This window comes from Leptodactylus fuscus, chromosome 10 (genome assembly GCF_031893055.1).
Source record: "Leptodactylus fuscus isolate aLepFus1 chromosome 10, aLepFus1.hap2, whole genome shotgun sequence".
Lineage (NCBI taxonomy): Eukaryota > Metazoa > Chordata > Amphibia > Anura > Leptodactylidae > Leptodactylus > Leptodactylus fuscus.
This window is the reverse complement of record NC_134274.1, coordinates 85,861,686-85,883,238: the sequence shown is the minus strand read 5'-3', so window position 1 is coordinate 85,883,238 and position 21,553 is coordinate 85,861,686. Positions and strand designations below refer to the sequence as shown.

The 21,553-nt window shown below is 48.1% G+C and overlaps 1 protein-coding gene across 4 annotated transcripts in view; it reads left to right on the top strand.

The window, feature by feature from the left end:
• The first annotated feature begins 2,136 nt into the window (after nucleotides 1–2,136).
• The window catches only part of STX3 (syntaxin 3), a 38,119-nt gene continuing 18,702 nt past the window's right edge, over nucleotides 2,137–21,553 (top strand). For all 4 annotated transcript variants that reach the window (XM_075258032.1, XM_075258030.1, XM_075258031.1 and 1 more), the window contains exon 1: nucleotides 2,137–2,483. In XM_075258032.1, coding sequence (XP_075114133.1) covers nucleotides 2,454–2,483 — 30 coding nt within the window. In that variant the 5' untranslated portion in view covers nucleotides 2,137–2,453. The remainder of the gene's footprint in view (nucleotides 2,484–21,553) is intronic.

The window sequence follows — 21,553 nt, the reverse complement described above, 5'->3', positions numbered from 1 at the left end:
TGTGAGGGGCAACAAGGGGGCATTGAACCATGTGAGTGGCAACAAGGGGGCATTAGACCATGTGAGTGGCAACAAGGAGGCATTAGACCATGTGAGTGACAACAAGGGGGCATTAGACCATGTGAGTGACAACAAGGGATCATTAGACCATGTGAGTGACAACAAGGGGGCATTAGACCATGTGAGTGACAACAAGGGGGCATTAGACCATGTGAGTGGCAACAAGGGGGCATTAAACCATGTGAGTGGCAACAAGGAGGCATTAGACCATGTGAGTGACAACAAGGGAGCATTGAACCATGTGAGTGGCAACAAGGGGGCATTAGACCATGTGAGTGGCAACAAGGAGGCATTAGACCATGTGAGTGACAACAAGGGGGCATTAGACCATGTGAGGGGCAACAAGGGGGCATTGAACCATGTGAGTGGCAACAAGGGGGCATTAGACCATGTGAGTGGCAACAAGGAGGCATTAGACCATGTGAGTGACAACAAGGGGGCATTAGACCATGTGAGTGACAACAAGGGATCATTAGACCATGTGAGTGACAACAAGGGGGCATTAGACCATGTGAGTGACAACAAGGGGGCATTAGACCATGTGAGTGACAACAAGGGGGCATTAGACCATGTGAGTGGCAACAAGGGGGCATTAGACCATGTGAGTGGCAACAAGGGGGCATTAGACCATGTGAGTGGCAACAAGGAGGCATTAGACCATGTGAGTGACAACAAGGGGGCATTAGACCATGTGAGTGACAACAAGGGGGCATTAGACCATGTGAGTGGCAACAAGGAGGCATTAGACCATGTGAGTGACAACAAGGGGGCATTAGACCATGTGAGTGACAACAAGGAGGCATTAGACCATGTGAGTGGCAACAAGGGAGCATTAGACCATGTGAGTGACAACAAGGGGGCATTAGACCATGTGAGTGACAACAAGGGGGCATTAGACCATGTGAGTGGCAACAAGGGAGCATTGAACCATGTGAGTGGCAACAAGGGGGCATTAGACCATGTGAGTGGCAACAAGGAGGCATTAGACCATGTGAGTGACAACAAGGGGGCATTAGACCATGTGAGTGGCAACAAGGGGGCATTAAACCATGTGAGTGGCAACAAGGAGGCATTAGACCATGTGAGTGACAACAAGGGAGCATTGAACCATGTGAGTGGCAACAAGGGGGCATTAGACCATGTGAGTGGCAACAAGGAGGCATTAGACCATGTGAGTGACAACAAGGGGGCATTAGACCATGTGAGGGGCAACAAGGGGGCATTGAACCATGTGAGTGGCAACAAGGGGGCATTAGACCATGTGAGTGGCAACAAGGAGGCATTAGACCATGTGAGTGACAACAAGGGGGCATTAGACCATGTGAGTGACAACAAGGGATCATTAGACCATGTGAGTGACAACAAGGGGGCATTAGACCATGTGAGTGACAACAAGGGGGCATTAGACCGTGTGAGTGACAACAAGGGGGCATTAGACCATGTGAGTGGCAACAAGGGGGCATTAGACCATGTGAGTGACAACAAGGGGGCATTAGACCATGTGAGTGGCAACAAGAGGGCATTAGACCATGTGAGTGGCAACAAGGGGGCATTAGACCATGTGAGTGGCAACAAGGGGGCATTAGACCATGTGAGTGGCAACAAAGGGGCATTATACTGCTTAGGATCATTACGATGGGAATTATATGACTATTATTATCCCTAAGAGGGCAATATACTGTGTGTAGTGCCTGTTAAGGGACATTGTACTAATGGTGGCCACCCAGGGGGCATTATAGTAGTAGCACTTAGGGGAAATATATATATATATATATATATATATATATATATATATATATATATGTGCAGTATATAACTATGTCCTGTATATATATATATATATATATATATATATATATATATATATATGTGCTGTATATAAATGTCCTGTATATAACTATGTCCTGTATATAAATCTGTGCAGTATATACTGTGTGTGCTGACAGGTATGACATCTTGGTGCTGTGACGTGTCAGGCGAGGGCGGGCGCACACCTGCTCAGGTAAGAGGTGAGGTCATCTCTCTCTCGCTCTCGTACGCCATCGCCCTCCCTTCCTCCCTCCCTGCCTTCTTCCTGGTAGGATTAAGGAGGAGCTGAGCGTATGTGACAGACGGGATCAGAGTGACACAGAGACTGCCAGGGATTTAACTCACTACAGAACAACCAGATCAGACAGCAAGACTGTGCAAAGAGAGCGAGCGAGACAGACGGTGACAGCTAGAGAGACGCAAGCTGCCGGTATCATGTGCACTCCTCCAAGAAGTCAAGAAGAATGGGAGTTATAGGGGGACGAAGAGACAGACTGGTCTTCTAATGCAAGTTCTGAGCCTGGACAGTACCTGGAGAAAAGAAGAAAGAGACAGTCAGTGACTACCTAGAGACCTCCAGCACCATGAAGGACCGACTGGAGCAGCTGAAAGCGGTGAGTGACACCTGGACGGGTCTCAGAATGGGAGTTGATGCCGATCAGTTGGGAACCAGTCGGACGGGTTATACTGCTGTGACATCTTAGGGTCAGTCCCAATATACGAGACTACAACACCACCCAGTCACCCGGCTCACAGTCCGGGACCGCAGACTCCACCCTGAGAGGTAACGTCCAGTCTGCAGGCGCCATTGTCCATCCCTAGTAGGGATTATGTAGGTGTGTGAATGGATCTACGCACGGCCACCCATAGAAGGCCGGGGAAACGGGACAAATATAGTCCAGACATCTCAACTTCAGGTTCTAAGAGGTCCCATCACTGCGACTGTCCAGGGACCGGTGTCTGGAGATGTCACGTTGAGTTGAAATGAATGACGCAGATGATCACGTATCGCCATGTAGTGCGTTGCGCCTCTCGTCCCTCCATAACCAGTGACCTCAATCGGTGACAATCCCCAATCACCTGGTAATGGGATTGTCCACTTTGGACAATCTCTTCTTGTTAGAAGGGTCCCTTGGTGGTAAGTTGATCTCAGGTTGTCTGTCAGCGAGTAAGCTCTTGGGCTCGCTGGTTAACCCTTTGTCATGGTCAGATACGAGGAAAAATAAACAAAGGAAGGAAGGCTCTCCGTATTATCTTTACATCCGGTCCGCCATAGCGCTGACAGTTTTATATGGACATGGGGTGGAACAGCGTCTGTTTAGGCTTTGGCCACATCCACATACGTGTCTGACCTGGTTCTGATGGGGTCAAGCAAAAAGAAAACCTAAAAATGACCCGGACACAGGCAGGGCCTATAGGGTCCCCGCTGTTGGGTATTTAACAACCTCCCCATTTAGAATGAAGACTGGGGAACGGGAACCCAAAGCTACAACCTACAACGCTTCATGTATGGAAGGTCGGCATGACACGGGGCCGGCTGACCTACTAATACATGTAATCTACAAGAGTGGACCTGGAGATCTCCGACCATCTCCGGGATCAGACTGGTCATGTGATGGGTAAAGCCTCACGGCCCGGCTCTTCCACATTAGTTGATTTGATACGGTGAGAGGAACGGCGGCGGCGGCCACAAAGTGGGGGGCAGTGGTGGCCATAGAGCTGAGGAGGCCCCATAGGAGAAGTAATAGGACCCGTTACCACCTCCATGCAATCCTTTGTGGGGGAAGGGTGGCATCACCCTCCTCAGCCGTTTGCCAATGTTGCCATGCTTCATGTTGCTATGCTTGTGCATAAGGGTAGCCCTATAGAGATAGACGGGGCTAGTCCCAAGGCTCACAGGAGGGAAATGGCTCTCCAGCTCCATAGAGAACATACGGTGACCCATTTATTGTCCCCCGGAGACTCAATGGAGTCTTGCAGACGCTGGTTGGTGATGGCAGAGTGTGGACGGAGCTTTATACTACTAGTAATAGGTCATTTTATTATCATACCCCATGGTGTTTGTGCCCCATGATCAGACTGTCCTACTGTACACAAGTATATATAGGTGCCATATACTTACAGGCTTTATAAACCACATCAAGAATCGGCAATACTATCTCTGCTGATCCCCCTTCTCCGAGTCCCTGATCCCTCCTGTTCTGCTGTACCCTGTGATCCTACTCAGTAACATTACCCTTGTATATGACGGACATATTATATAGTGCCGGGGTTATCTCATCTGTATAAGGCGACTTCCCTTTGTCCATCCTGCCTTGCTGTATGATGTGTCCATATCTCCGATGGCAGCTCTCAGTTATATGAACAAAGTCTGATAGAATAGAAGAACAATAACAGAGACCGACTATATCCTAAAAAGTATACCCAGAGGTAGATGAGTTCTATGTATGACCCAAAGCAATCTGATATTGATGACCTGTGATAAGAATAGGCCATCGGACAAGCGTCACCATGTTTCTGGTGACAGTAACCTATCTATCTGCAGGATTGGGGGATATGCTGGGTCTGGTGACACTAACCTATCTATCTGCAGGGCTGGGGTGATATGCTGGCTCTGGTGACAGTAACCTATCTATCTGCAGGGCTGGGGTGATATGCTGGTTCTGGTGACACTAACCTATCTATCTGCAGGGCTGGGGTGATATGCTGGCTCTGGTGACAGTAACCTATCTATCTGCAGGGCTGGGGTGATATGCTGGTTCTGGTGACACTAACCTATCTATCTGCAGGGCTGGGGTGATATGCTGGTTCTGGTGACAGTAACCTATCTATCTGCAGGGCTGGGGTGATATGCTGGTTCTGGTGACACTAACCTATCTATCTGCAGGGCTGGAGTGATCTGCTGGGTCTGGTGACAGTAACCTATCTATCTGAAGGGATGGGGTGATATGCTGGGTCTGGTGACAGTAACCTATCTATCTGCAGGATTGGGGGATATGCTGGGTCTGGTGACACTAACCTATCTATCTGCAGGGCTGGGGTGATATGCTGGTTCTGGTGACAGTAACCTACCTATCTGCAGGATTGGGGGATATGCTGGCTCTGGTGACAGTAACCTATCTATCTGCAGGGCTGGGGTGATATGCTGGGTCTGGTGACAGTAACCTATCTATCTGCAGGGCTGGAGTAATATGCTGGGTCTGGTGACAGTAACCTATCTATCTGCAGGGCTGGCGTGATATGCTGGGTCTGGTGATAGTAACCTATCTATCTGCAGGGCTGGGCTGATATGCTGGTTCTGGTGACAGTAACCTATCTATCTGCAGGGCTGGAGTGATATGCTGGGTCTGGTGACAGTAACCTATCTATCTGCAGGGCTGGGGTGATATGCTGGGTCTGGTGACAGTAACCTATCTATCTGCAGGGCTGGGGTGATATGCTGGGTCTCATGACAGTAACCTATCTATCTGCAGGGCTGGGGTGATATACTGGGTCTGGTGACAGTAACCTATCTATCTGCAGGGCTGGGGTGATATGCTGGGTCTCATGACAGTAACCTATCTATCTGCAGGGCTGGGGTGATATGCTGGGTCTGGTGACAGTAACCTATCTATCTGCAGGGCTGGGGTGATATGCTGGTTCTGGTGACAGTAACCTATCTATCTGCAGGACTGGGGTGATATGCTGGTTCTGGTGACAGTAACCTATCTATCTGCAGGACTGGGGTGATATGCTGGTTCTGGTGACAGTAACCTATCTATCTGCAGGGCTGGGGTGATATGCTGGGTCTGGTGACAGTAACCTATCTATCTGCAGGGCTGGGGTGATATGCTGGGTCTTGTGACAGTAAACTATCTATCTGCAGGGCTAGGGTGATATGCTGGGTCTGGTGACAGTAACCTATCTATCTGCAGGGCTGGGGTGATATGCTGGGTCTGGTGACAGTAACCTATCTATCTGCAGGGCTGGGGTGATATGCTGGGTCTCATGACAGTAACCTATCTGCAGGGCTGGGGTGATATACTGGGTCTGGTGACAGTAACCTATCTATCTGCAGGGCTGGGGTGATATGCTGGGTCTCATGACAGTAACCTATCTATCTGCAGGGCTGGGGTGATATGCTGGGTCTCGTGACAGTAACCTATCTATCTGCAGGGCTGGGGTGATATGCTGGGTCTCGTGACAGTAACCTATCTATCTGCAGGGCTGGGGTGATATGCTGGTTCTGGTGACAGTAACCTATCTATCTGCAGGGCTGGGGTGATATGCTGGTTCTGGTGACAGTAACCTATCTATCTGCAGGGGTGGGGTGATATGCTGGTTCTGGTGACAGTAACCTATCTATCTGCCGGGCTGGGGTGATATGCTGGTTCTGGTGACAGTAACCTATCTATCTGCAGGGCTGGGGTGATATGCTGGTCCTGGTGACAGTAACCTATCTTCAGGGCTGGGGTAATATGCTGGTTCTGGTGACAGTAACCTATCTATCTGCAGGGCTGGGGTGATATGCTGGTTCTGGTGACAGTAACCTATCTATCTGCAGGGCTGGGGTGATATGCTGGTTCTGGTGACAGTAACCTATCTATCTGCAGGACTGGGGTGATATGCTGGTTCTGGTGACAGTAACCTATCTATCTGCAAGACTGGGGTGATATGCTGGTTCTGGTGACAGTAACCTATCTATCTGCAGGGCTGGGGTGATATGCTGGTTCTGGTGACAGTAACCTATCTATCTGCAGGGCTGGGGTGATATGCTGGTTCTGGTGACAGTAACCTATCTATCTGCAGGGCTGGGGTGATATGCTGGGTCTCGTGACAGTAAACTATCTATCTGCAGGGCTAGGGTGATATGCTGGGTCTGGTGACAGTAACCTATCTATCTGCAGGGCTGGGGTGATATGCTGGGTCTGGTGACAGTAACCTATCTATCTGCAGGGCTGGGGTGATATACTGGGTCTGGTGACAGTAACCTATCTATCTGCAGGGCTGGGGTGATATGCTGGGTCTCATGACAGTAACCTATCTATCTGCAGGGCTGGGGGTGATATGCTGGGTCTCGTGACAGTAACCTATCTATCTGCAGGGCTGGGGTGATATGCTGGGTCTCGTGACAGTAACCTATCTATCTGCAGGGCTGGGGTGATATGCTGGTTCTGGTGACAGTAACCTATCTATCTGCAGGGCTGGGGTGATATGCTGGTTCTGGTGACAGTAACCTATCTATCTGCAGGGGTGGGGTGATATGCTGGTTCTGGTGACAGTAACCTATCTATCTGCCGGGCTGGGGTGATATGCTGGTTCTGGTGACAGTAACCTATCTATCTGCAGGGCTGGGGTGATATGCTGGTTCTGGTGACAGTAACCTATCTATCTGCAGGGCTGGGGTGATATGCTGGGTCTCGTGACAGTAACCTATCTATCTGCAGGACTGGGGTGATATACTGGGTCTGGTGACAGTAACCTGTCTATCTGCAGGGCTGGGGTGATATGCTGGTTCTGGTGATAGTAACCTATCTATCTGCAGGGCTGGGGTGATATGCTGGTTCTGGTGACACTAACCTATCTATCTGCAGGGCTGGGGGTGATATGCTGGTTCTGGTGACAGTAACCTATCTATCTGCAGGGCTGGGGTGATATACTGGTTCTGGTGACAGTAACCTATCTATCTGCAGGGCTGGGGCGATATGCTGGGTCTGTTGACAGTAACCTATCTATCTGCAGGACTGGGGTGATATGCTGGGTCTGGTGACAGTAACCTATCTATCTGCAGGATTGGGGGATATGCTGGCTCTGGTGACAGTAACCTATCTATCTGCAGGGCTGGGGTGATATGCTGGGTCTGGTGACAGTAACCTATCTATCTGCAGGGCTGGAGTAATATGCTGGGTCTGGTGACAGTAACCTATCTATCTGCAGGGCTGGCGTGATATGCTGGGTCTGGTGATAGTAACCTATCTATCTGCAGGGCTGGGCTGATATGCTGGTTCTGGTGACAGTAACCTATCTATCTGCAGGGCTGGAGTGATATGCTGGGTCTGGTGACAGTAACCTATCTATCTGCAGGGCTGGGGTGATATGCTGGGTCTGGTGACAGTAACCTATCTATCTGCAGGGCTGGGGTGATATGCTGGGTCTCATGACAGTAACCTATCTATCTGCAGGGCTGGGGTGATATACTGGGTCTGGTGACAGTAACCTATCTATCTGCAGGGCTGGGGTGATATGCTGGGTCTCATGACAGTAACCTATCTATCTGCAGGGCTGGGGTGATATGCTGGGTCTGGTGACAGTAACCTATCTATCTGCAGGGCTGGGGTGATATGCTGGTTCTGGTGACAGTAACCTATCTATCTGCAGGACTGGGGTGATATGCTGGTTCTGGTGACAGTAACCTATCTATCTGCAGGACTGGGGTGATATGCTGGTTCTGGTGACAGTAACCTATCTATCTGCAGGGCTGGGGTGATATGCTGGTTCTGGTGACAGTAACCTATCTATTTGCAGGGCTGGGGTGATATGCTGGGTCTGGTGACAGTAACCTATCTATCTGCAGGGCTGGGGTGATATGCTGGGTCTTGTGACAGTAAACTATCTATCTGCAGGGCTAGGGTGATATGCTGGGTCTGGTGACAGTAACCTATCTATCTGCAGGGCTGGGGTGATATGCTGGGTCTGGTGACAGTAACCTATCTATCTGCAGGGCTGGGGTGATATGCTGGGTCTCATGACAGTAACCTATCTGCAGGGCTGGGGTGATATACTGGGTCTGGTGACAGTAACCTATCTATCTGCAGGGCTGGGGTGATATGCTGGGTCTCATGACAGTAACCTATCTATCTGCAGGGCTGGGGTGATATGCTGGGTCTCGTGACAGTAACCTATCTATCTGCAGGGCTGGGGTGATATGCTGGGTCTCGTGACAGTAACCTATCTATCTGCAGGGCTGGGGTGATATGCTGGTTCTGGTGACAGTAACCTATCTATCTGCAGGGCTGGGGTGATATGCTGGTTCTGGTGACAGTAACCTATCTATCTGCCGGGGTGGGGTGATATGCTGGTTCTGGTGACAGTAACCTATCTATCTGCAGGGCTGGGGTGATATGCTGGTCCTGGTGACAGTAACCTATCTTCAGGGCTGGGGTAATATGCTGGTTCTGGTGACAGTAACCTATCTATCTGCAGGGCTGGGGTGATATGCTGGTTCTGGTGACAGTAACCTATCTATCTGCAGGGCTGGGGTGATATGCTGGTTCTGGTGACAGTAACCTATCTATCTGCAGGACTGGGGTGATATGCTGGTTCTGGTGACAGTAACCTATCTATCTGCAAGACTGGGGTGATATGCTGGTTCTGGTGACAGTAACCTATCTATCTGCAGGGCTGGGGTGATATGCTGGTTCTGGTGACAGTAACCTATCTATCTGCAGGGCTGGGGTGATATGCTGGTTCTGGTGACAGTAACCTATCTATCTGCAGGGCTGGGGTGATATGCTGGGTCTCGTGACAGTAAACTATCTATCTGCAGGGCTAGGGTGATATGCTGGGTCTGGTGACAGTAACCTATCTATCTGCAGGGCTGGGGTGATATGCTGGGTCTGGTGACAGTAACCTATCTATCTGCAGGGCTGGGGTGATATACTGGGTCTGGTGACAGTAACCTATCTATCTGCAGGGCTGGGGTGATATGCTGGGTCTCATGACAGTAACCTATCTATCTGCAGGGCTGGGGTGATATGCTGGGTCTCGTGACAGTAACCTATCTATCTGCAGGGCTGGGGTGATATGCTGGGTCTCGTGACAGTAACCTATCTATCTGCAGGGCTGGGGTGATATGCTGGTTCTGGTGACAGTAACCTATCTATCTGCAGGGCTGGGGTGATATGCTGGTTCTGGTGACAGTAACCTATCTATCTGCAGGGGTGGGGTGATATGCTGGTTCTGGTGACAGTAACCTATCTATCTGCCGGGCTGGGGTGATATGCTGGTTCTGGTGACAGTAACCTATCTATCTGCAGGGCTGGGGTGATATGCTGGTTCTGGTGACAGTAACCTATCTATCTGCAGGGCTGGGGTGATATGCTGGGTCTCGTGACAGTAACCTATCTATCTGCAGGACTGGGGTGATATACTGGGTCTGGTGACAGTAACCTGTCTATCTGCAGGGCTGGGGTGATATGCTGGTTCTGGTGATAGTAACCTATCTATCTGCAGGGCTGGGGTGATATGCTGGTTCTGGTGACACTAACCTATCTATCTGCAGGGCTGGGGGTGATATGCTGGGTCTGGTGACAGTAACCTATCTATCTGCAGGGCTGGGGTGATATACTGGTTCTGGTGACAGTAACCTATCTATCTGCAGGGCTGGGGCGATATGCTGGGTCTGTTGACAGTAACCTATCTATCTGCAGGACTGGGGTGATATGCTGGGTCTGGTGACAGTAACCTATCTATCTGCAGGGCTGGGGTGATATGCTGGGTCTCATGACAGTAACCTATCTATCTGCAGGGCTGGGGTGATATGCTGGGTCTCGTGACAGTAACCTATCTATCTGCAGGGCTGGAGTGATATGCTGGGTCTGGTGACAGTAACCTATCTATCTGCAGGGCTGGGGTGATATACTGGTTCTGGTGACAGTAACCTATCTATCTGCAGGGCTGGGGCGATATGCTGGGTCTGTTGACAGTAACCTATCTATCTGCAGGACTGGGGTGATATGCTGGGTCTGGTGACAGTAACCTATCTATCTGCAGGGCTGGGGTGATATGCTGGGTCTCATGACAGTAACCTATCTATCTGCAGGGCTGGGGTGATATGCTGGGTCTCGTGACAGTAACCTATCTATCTGCAGGGCTGGAGTGATATGCTGGTTCTGGTGGCAGTAACCTATCTATCTGCAGGGGTGGGGTGATATGCTGGTTCTGGTGACAGTAACCTATCTATCTGCCGGGCTGGGGTGATATGCTGGTTCTGGTGACAGTAACCTATCTATCTGCAGGGCTGGGGTGATATACTGGTTCTGGTGACAGTAACCTATCTATCTGCAGGGCTGGGGTGATATGCTGGGTCTCGTGACAGTAAACTATCTATCTGCAGGGCTGGGGTGATATGCTGGGTCTGGTGACAGTAACCTATCTATCTGCAGGGCTGGGGTGATATGCTGGGTCTGGTGACAGTAACCTATCTATCTGCAGGGCTGGGGTGATATGCTGGGTCTCGTGACAGTAACCTATCTATCTGCAGGGCTGGGGTGATATGCTGGTTCTGCTGACAGTAACCTATCTATCTGCAGGGCTGGGGTGATATACTGGGTCTGGTGACAGTAACCTATCTATCTGCAGGGCTGGGGTGATATGCTGGGTCTCATGACAGTAACCTATCTATCTGCAGGGCTGGGGTGATATGCTGGGTCTCGTGACAGTAAACTATCTGCAGGGCTGGGGTGATATGCTGGGTCTGGTGACAGTAACCTATCTATCTGCAGGGCTGGGGTGATATGCTGGGTCTCGTGACAGTAAACTATCTGCAGGGCTGGGGTGATATGCTGGGTCTCGTGACAGTAACCTATCTATCTGCAGGGCTGGGGTGATATGCTGGTTCTGCTGACAGTAACCTATCTATCTGCAGGGCTGGGGTGATATGCTGGGTCTCGTGACAGTAAACTATCTGCAGGGCTGGGGTGATATGCTGGGTCTCATGACAGTAACCTATCTATCTGCAGGGCTGGGGTGATATGCTGGGCCTGGTGACAGTAACCTATCTATCTGCAGGGCTGGGGTGATATGCTGGGTCTCGTGACAGTAACCTATCTGTCTGCAGGGCTGGGGTGATATGCTGGGTCTGGTGACAGTAACCTATCTATCTGCAGGGCTGGGGTGATATGCTGTTTCTGGTGACAGTAACCTATCTATCTGCAGGGCTGGGGTGATATGCTGGGTCTCGTGACAGTAACCTATCTATCTGCAGGGCTGGGGTGATATGCTGGTTCTGGTGACAGTAACCTATCTATCTGCAGGGCTGGGGTGATATGCTGGGTCTGGTGACAGTAACCTATCGATCTGCAGGGGTGGGGTGATATGCTGGTTCTGGTGACAGTAACCTATCTATCTGCAGGGCTGGGGTGATATGCTGGTTCTGGTGACAGTAACCTATCTATCTGCAGGGCTGGGGTGATATGCTGGTTCTGGTGACACTAATCTATCTATCTGCAGGGCTGGGGTGATATGCTGGTTCTGGTGACAGTAACCTATCTATCTGCAGGGAGTGGGGTGATATGCTAGTTCTGGTGTCAGTAACCTATCTATCTGCAGGACTGGGGTGATATGCTGGTTCTGGTGACAGTAACCTATCTATCTGCAGGGCTGGGGTGATATGCTGGTACTGGTGACAGTAATCTATCTATCTGCAGGGCTGGGGTGATATGCTGGTTCTGGTGACAGTAACCTATCTATCTGCAGGACTGGGGTGATATGCTGGTTCTGGTGACAGTAACCTATCTATCTGCAGTGCTGGGGTGATATGCTGGTTCTGGTGACAGTAACCTATCTATCTGCAGGGCTGGGGTGAAATGCTGGTTCTGGTGACAGTAACCTATCTATCTGCAGGGCTGGGGTGATTTGCTGGTTCTGGTAACACTAACCTATCTATCTGCAGGGCTGGGGTGATATGCTGGTTCTGGTGACAGTAACCTATCTATCTGCAGGGACTGGGGTGATATGCTGGTTCTGGTGTCAGTAACCTATCTATCTGCAGGACTGGGGTGATATGCTGGTTCTGGTGACAGTATCCTATCTATCTGCAGGGCTGGGGTGATATGCTGGTACTGGTGACAGTAACCTATCTATCTGCAGGGCTGGGGTGATATGCTGGTTGTGGTGACAGTAACCTATCTATCTGCAGGGCTGGGGTGATATGCTGGGTCTGGTGACAGTAACCTATCTATCTGCAGGGCTGGGGTGATATGCTGGGTGTTGTGACAGTAACCTATCTATCTGCAGGGCTGGGGTGATATGCTGGGTCTGGTGACAGTAACCTATCTGTCTGCAGGGCTGGGGTGATATGCTGGGTCTGGTGACAGTAACCTATCTATCTGCAGGGCTGGGGTGATATGCTGTTTCTGGTGACAGTAACCTATCTATCTGCAGGGCTGGGGTGATATGCTGGGTCTCGTGACAGTAACCTATCTATCTGCAGGGCTGGGGTAATATGCTGGGTCTCGTGACAGTAACCTATCTATCTGCAGGGCTGGGGTGATATGCTGGTTCTGGTGACAGTAACCTATCTATCTGCAGGGCTGGGGTGATATGCTGGGTCTGGTGACAGTAACCTATCGATCTGCAGGGCTGGGGTGATATGCTGGTTCTGGTGACAGTAACCTATCTATCTGCAGGGGTGGGGTGATATGCTGGTTCTGGTGACAGTAACCTATCTATCTGCAGGGCTGGGGTGATATGCTGGTTCTGGTGACAGTAACCTATCTATCTGCAGGGCTGGGGTGATATGCTGGTTCTGGTGACACTAATCTATCCATCTGCAGGGCTGGGGTGATATGCTGGTTCTGGTGACAGTAACCTATCTATCTGCAGGGAGTGGGGTGATATGCTAGTTCTGGTGTCAGTAACCTATCTATCTGCAGGACTGGGGTGATATGCTGGTTCTGGTGACAGTAACCTATCTATCTGCAGGGCTGGGGTGATATGCTGGTACTGGTGACAGTAATCTATCTATCTGCAGGGCTGGGGTGATATGCTGGTTCTGGTGACAGTAACCTATCTATCTGCAGGACTGGGGTGATATGCTGGTTCTGGTGACAGTAACCTATCTATCTGCAGTGCTGGGGTGATATGCTGGTTCTGGTGACAGTAACCTATCTATCTGCAGGGCTGGGGTGATATGCTGGTTCTGGTGACAGTAACCTATCTATCTGCAGGGCTGGGGTGATTTGCTGGTTCTGGTAACACTAACCTATCTATCTGCAGGGCTGGGGTGATATGCTGGTTCTGGTGACAGTAACCTATCTATCTGCAGGGACTGGGGTGATATGCTGGTTCTGGTGTCAGTAACCTATCTATCTGCAGGACTGGGGTGATATGCTGGTTCTGGTGACAGTAACCTATCTATCTGCAGGGCTGGGGTGATATGCTGGTTCTGGTGACAGTAACCTATCTATCTGCAGGACTGGGGTGATATGCTGGTTCTGGTGACAGTAACCTATCTATCTGCAGTGCTGGGGTGATATGCTGGTTCTGGTGACAGTAACCTATCTATCTGCAGGGCTGGGGTGATATGCTGGTTCTGGTGACAGTAACCTATCTATCTGCAGGGCTGGGGTGATTTGCTGGTTCTGGTAACACTAACCTATCTATCTGCAGGGCTGGGGTGATATGCTGGTTCTGGTGACAGTAACCTATCTATCTGCAGGACTGGGGTGATATGCTGGTTCTGGTGACAGTAACCTATCTATCTGCAGTGCTGGGGTGATATGCTGGTTCTGGTGACAGTAACCTATCTATCTGCAGGGCTGGGGTGATATGCTGGTTCTGGTGACAGTAACCTATCTATCTGCAGGGCTGGGGTGATTTGCTGGTTCTGGTAACACTAACCTATCTATCTGCAGGGCTGGGGTGATATGCTGGTTCTGGTGACAGTAACCTATCTATCTGCAGGGACTGGGGTGATATGCTGGTTCTGGTGTCAGTAACCTATCTATCTGCAGGACTGGGGTGATATGCTGGTTCTGGTGACAGTAACCTATCTATCTGCAGGGCTGGGGTGATATGCTGGTTCTGGTGACAGTATCCTATCTATCTGCAGGGCTGGGGTGATATGCTGGGTCTCATGACAGTAACCTATCTATCTGCAGGGCTGGGGTGATATGCTGGTTCTGGTGACAGTATCCTATCTATCTGCAGGGCTGGGGTGATATGCTGGGTCTCATGACAGTAACCTATCTATCTGCAGGACTGGGGTGATATGCTGGTTCTGGTGACAGTAACCTATCTATCTGCAGGGCTGGGGTGATATGCTGGTTCTGGTGACAGTATCCTATCTATCTGCAGGGCTGGGGTGATATGCTGGGTCTCATGACAGTAACCTATCTATCTGCAGGGACTGGGGTGATATGCTGGTTCTGGTGTCAGTAACCTATCTATCTGCAGGACTGGGGTGATATGCTGGTTCTGGTGACAGTAACCTATCTATCTGCAGGGCTGGGGTGATATGCTGGTTCTGGTGACAGTAACCTATCTATCTGCAGGGCTGGGGTGATATGCTGGTTCTGGTAACACTAACCTATCTATCTGCAGGGCTGGGGTGATATGCTGGGTCTTGTGACAGTAACCTATCTATCTGCAGGGCTGGGGTGATATGCTGGTTCTGGTGACAGTAACCTATCTATCTGCTATTAGGACATGGTGTAGCCATATTGGACCAGTAATAAGACTTGTAGGTCTCCTATTTTCGATGTAACATAACTTCACATTTGGTGACGGATAATGGAAGGCCATTGAGGAACTATCATGGTCACACCTATGGAGTTCTATGGCATAAGGATATTGCTTTACCTAATGTAGCCGACCCCATGAGACACGTATCTCCACATGGTCTGTTTGCGGTCATAGCTGACTGTGAATACACAAAGCTGCCGGCAAATGTGCGGACAAACATGGGTGTAGCTAAAATATACAGTGTTCCATTGTAAAAAGGACTGGGTAACCTGTTTTGGCCCTGCCCTATTGCAGCAACCAGAACATTGTCCTTCTACATGAACGAGCCAAGGTGGCCATGCATGAGACAAGCACAAGGTGCACAAGTGACAATCTGGATGCCAACCATGGTGTTGGGGCTTTTGCTACCTACTGGTGCCCCACTAGGTGTGAGTCCCTGTTATGTTCTTCCATTAAACGTTCTCCATGGTTAGGATCAAAGATATCAAATGGTGACTTTCTGAGGACTTGTCATGGTCAACATAAAAATAGTCTATGCAGATCTCGTAGGAACAGCTCGACACTCGGCAAACATTCCCTTCCTTGTTTACAGCGGTTAGAAATGGTTTATTTAGTGGATTATGTCACCCCGTCCTGTTCTGTTTGGTGCCAATACAAGTCTGTGGGAAATTAAGGACAGGTTTGATCGGGTTCCTGCCCGTTTCATGTGGTCATCTAGAATGACATCACCATGTCGTACATGTTCTATGGGATACGACCTTATAGGCCAGAATTTACAACTTTATTTTATTGACTACCACAAAAATCGGCATTGCCTATTTGGAGGTCTACTGGGTGGTGGCCAAGTACAACGTAGTGCTGGGTCTTAGAAGGATGTACGTCATTATGATGGAGACGCCCATGTCTTGTAGAAGAGAAGAAGCTCTCCATCTATCAAAAAAAAAAAAAAAAACTCTGTAGAAATATTTTCTTCTTGAGGCACTGATGTGAATCAGAAGAAGTGACCACTGACGTCCGGACTTATGGAGTCGTGTTCTCAGAGACTATGGTGGAACTGAAATCTGAGATAAAGTCTAGATGTACGAGATGTCCTCACAAAGAGCTGGTTGTTTGAGAACTTCTTTGTCTCCATTGCCCTCGGGGTAGAGTATAGGAAATGTCATGAACTTTTTGGATTACCGAAAAAATTGCAAAGGTGAATGGTAAAGATGGCTGGAGACATTGGACAGCAGTCAGACGGTTCCTCGGGTGATCTTATTGTTGCTCTGACTTAGCGGTTTTTTATAGTTTTTTTCACTGTCACTTACAGAAGATTTATCACTCCTGATAATAATTCTGCTGAGTATGGTGGGTGTCGTGGAGAGCCTAACCCTACAGGAGGAACGGTGGAGGTTTGGAGTATGGACGAGCTCTGTCACTCATTGACGTCTTTTCATGTATCGCTACTTTACTACTGCATGTGACTCACTTCTCTTCATGTGGGAAGATTCCCAACACTTCATCCACTTTATTGGTCAAGAAAATTTTTAAAAATCTATGAATCCTGGTCCTGCTGTCTCATCATTTTCCTCCTCAAACCTCCATGTCCTGTTCTCTTCTAATCCTTTTCGACTTCTATGTCCTCCTCATCCACCTCTGCCTCTGACCTTCTCCCCAACCCCCATGTCCTGCCATTTGATCTTCCTTAGTACATGTCCTCCTACCCCTCTATGTTCTCTCCTCTCATCCCTAATTTCCAGTAAGGTCCTCATAGATACCCCAGGCCGTCCATCTGTCCCACCAGTGCCCCATCTCTTGCATGGTAGCAAATGTAATAACACTGAGGTCCCCTCGTCCACCTCTTACTCCAGCAGCATGGACAAGGGTCAGATACCCACCAAGAGGGACAGTATGGGGCCATGGCCATATATACACCAAGGGGAACGACACTGGGAATTGGGTGGAACAAAACCAACTTGTGTTAAACCAAAGTGTAATCTTCTGTAGATGAGGACTCGAAGAGAAATGTAGAAAACCCAAGTAGGAACGCAAAGTTTAGGAATACCTGATGTGGTGATCCTCCAGCGAAGCATGATGGTGATAAGTCTATAGTCACTACCAGGCGCCATTTATACTCACACCCTCTAAAGTCTTCTCCAAAATGGTGATTTAGACTCCAATAAAGCAAATCTTGTGGTGAGACAGTCGGGCACTTGTGTATCGATCGCGGGCCTATCATTAGTGTAATGAGTGACCCGGGTCTCTCCAATGATTTCTGCTGTTTGACCTTTGATGACTGATAACCAGACCTGCCTATTATATGTATGAATGGGAACCTTGTGAGCTCGTACAGGACGGATTGTGCCCGTGTATTCGCTTGTTCTACCACCCGGCATACCTGAGACTGCTGTTTACTGAACTTATCAACTATTTACTTAGGAGCCGGCCCCGAGCCGAACAATGGTTGTAAGACCTCGCGGGCCGGGCCCTCTGCCCCATTGTGCCAGTCTGTCATTGTTAGTATTATATCTGCTTGTATATTATATGTCCTGTATGTGAACCCTCAAATGTACAGCACCATGGGATTAATATCATAATGTACAGAGCACCATGGGATTAATATAATAATGTACAGCACCATGGGATTAATATAATAATGTACAGAGCACCATGGGATTAATATAATAATGTACAGAGCATCATGGGATTAATATAATAATGTACAGCACCATGGGATTAATATAATAATGTACAGAGCACCATGGGATTAATATAATAATGTACAGAGAACCATGGGATTAATATAATAATGTACAGAGCACCATGGGATTAATATAATAATGTACAGAGCATCATGGGATTAATATAATAATGTACAGAGCACCATGGGATTAATATAATAATGTACAGAGCATCATGGGATTAATATAATAATGTACAGCACCATGAGATTAATATAATAATGTACAGAGCACCATGGGAGTAATATAATAATGTACAGCACCATGGGATTAATATAATAATGTACAGCACCATGGGATTAATATAATAATGTACAGAGCACCATGGGAGTAATATAATAATGTAAAGCACCATGGAATTAATATAATAATGTACAGCACCATGGGAGTAATATAATAATGTACAGCACCATGGGAATAATATAATAATGTACAGAGCACCATGGGATTAATACAATAATGTACAGCACCATGGGATTAATATAATAATGTACAGCACATGGAATTAATATAATAATGTACATAGCACCATGGGATTAATATAATAATGTACAGAGCACCATGGGATTAATATAATAATGTACAGAGCACCATGGGATTAATATAATAATGTACAGAGCACCATGGGATTAATATAATAATGTACAGCACATGGGATTAATATAATAATATACAGAGCACCATGGGATTAATATAATAATGTACAGCACATGGGATTAATATAATAATGTGCAGCACCATGGGATTAATATAATAATGTACAGAGCACCATGGGATTAATATAATAATGTACAGCACATGGGATTAATATAATAATGTACAGAGCACCATGGGATTAATATAATAATGTACAGAGCACCATGGGATTAATATAATAATGTACAGCACATGGGATTAATATAATAATGTACAGAGCACCATGGGATTAATATAATAATGTACAGAGCACCATGGGATTAATATAATAATGTACAGAGCACCATGGGATTAATATAATAATGTACAACACCATGGGATTAATATAATAATGTACAGCACCATGAGATTAATATAATAATGTACAGCACCATGGGATTAATATAATAATGTACAGAGCACCATGGGATTAATATAATAATGTGCAGAGTACCATGGGATTAATATAATAATATACAGAGTACCATGGGATTAATATAATAATGTGCAGAGCACCATGGGATTAATGGTGCTATATAAATAAACAATAATAATAATAATAATAATAATAATAATAATAATGGTGATGGATCAAAGTAGTCAGAGACTCAATACAAGAGTCTGAACAGTGAGAGTTTGGGAATCTATCAGACGCCTCTGCCGGTGGGATAACTCTGCTAAAAACCAACCGCATCAGTCACGGTGAAAGCCAACATACCTATTTTATGGCACTTTTTGTTTCCTCCAATCATTGTCTAGTGTTTGTTCATCTCGTGGAGCAACCAAGGAACAAGTAATGGTTTACTCTTGGTGCAGATTACATCTAGCCGAGGCCTTGGGGGCCAGTCATCCAATATTCATCAGTCTATGACCACGTGGAGTTTATCTCGGTGGTAGAGCAGGACAAGTGTCTATGAGACGATTATCTTCAGAGACAAGAACCAGCAGAGGAGGTCCAGCTCCAGAAAATTTCGCGGACTTCCTCCAAAGTCCCACTAACCAGGGCCACACACATAGTGGTGAATACTTGTGTATCTCACCCGACCTCCCCATAGACATACAACCTTCAAGGTGAGATGGAGACAAGTTACCACCAAACATCTCCAAATGTAACATCTTGAATTCAGATCATATTTTTTCCCGAACGTGTGACTCCAAAGGTGGTCGGTAGACCTCCATGATGGCCATACACATGACATTATCATGAGAATCTACTAGGGTTCCTGATGCTCCTCACTGCTGTCCAACCAATGTAGACAATTGTGTCCAATCTATAACCCAAAACTAAGACGTTCTGTCTGCCAAGTGAGTAAAAGTGAATTACAAGAGAGGACATAACTGGCAAGACGTTATTCCTACGTGAAGGAGATGCTAATCCCATCAATACGATGTATAGGGATCTCCTATGGTTGAGGAGGTGACTGAATTGACTACGATCTTTGACAACCTCTTCTTGTTATCCAGATCTCCAGCCCATAATCTGCAGGGGAACCCATGGACAAGTGGTCACTTTCCCCGGAACATTACCATAGGGATAAGAAAGCCTGACATAATGTGGTGTCCAGTAATGTCCAGGAACCAAGAAAGCCTCACAGGGGGTGTCCAAGAGAAGATACGGAAGGCCTATCCTTTAGGGGGGTCAGACCTTTGGCACCCTCACCGATAACACAGAATAGTGTAGCACAACCACGTCGCAGTATACGGAGCCATCTCTGTACACTGTCCTGAGAGAATAATAGGACTGAGCAGCGGACAGACCATGCCACCGACCCACATGGTGGACGTACTGGAGCGCCGATACTACTTCCATGACACCCAAGTGTCTGGCCCCGTATTGATGACCTATCCTAAGCATAAGCCACCATTATCTCATCATGGACAATAGGTCAATAAGTTGTACACAGCAGACAATCCCTTTAAGAGAGCACTGTCCCCCATAGTAGAGACTCTCCGGTAATATCAGTTATTGCTGACAATTCTGTATAATCTTCTTCTACGTTCCTTGATGTTCTCGACATTTGTGGATATTTCTTAAGAGGATTTGGAAAAGAACAATGGTGACCGTTCAACGTGAACACGACTCCATTATGTCCGACGATAACACAACCCGCAGGGGTCAGGAAGCCCCGAGAGAAGTGTTTAGGTAACATTGCAGGAAACGTGACAGTACAAAGAACATGTCCCGAGACACGCTGGCGTTTCAGAGAGGACATGGCGCCGGGCATGGGGAGAGGTGTCTGCTGGCGGCTCCCCTCTGACTTCTCCCCGCCCCGCCTGATGGACAGGTCTCTCCCTATACACAGAGAGGTCGGGGCGGTCCCTTCTCCCCAGGCCCGGGTCTCTCTAAAATGTGTTTTCTCAGGAAAGTCTCCATGTTCTTTGTAATGAGGGACGTAGAGGTTGTGGAGGGAGAAGCAAAATTTGCAAATTTTCAATTCGGCCAGCGAAAGTTAAGCAAAAAAATAATTTCTCTGGGTTCTAGAAACTCATTGCCATGAGGTGGTGTATAGGTAATCCTATATACTGTATATAAGGGAGAGCGGGATCAATAACAATGGGGCTGTCCTGCTATACCCTGGGCAATCCCGTCCTCGTAGGGGAACCCTTATCTGGCGCCCCCTGCTCTCAGCCAAGCTACCTGTCCTGGCTAATGTACATCTGGTGACCCTACAGCCCAGTCTACAAGCTCTGGCTCCCCGCAGGTACTGACTGTGCTGAGAGTAGCAGTTTTGGAGGTTTGCCGGTTGGAGACCACTGCCATAGACTATAGTCGTGTGTTTATAACATGGAGAATAGAATGCTTTGCTCCTTTATATTAGTGCCTTCCCTGACTTTGTTTAGAGCTC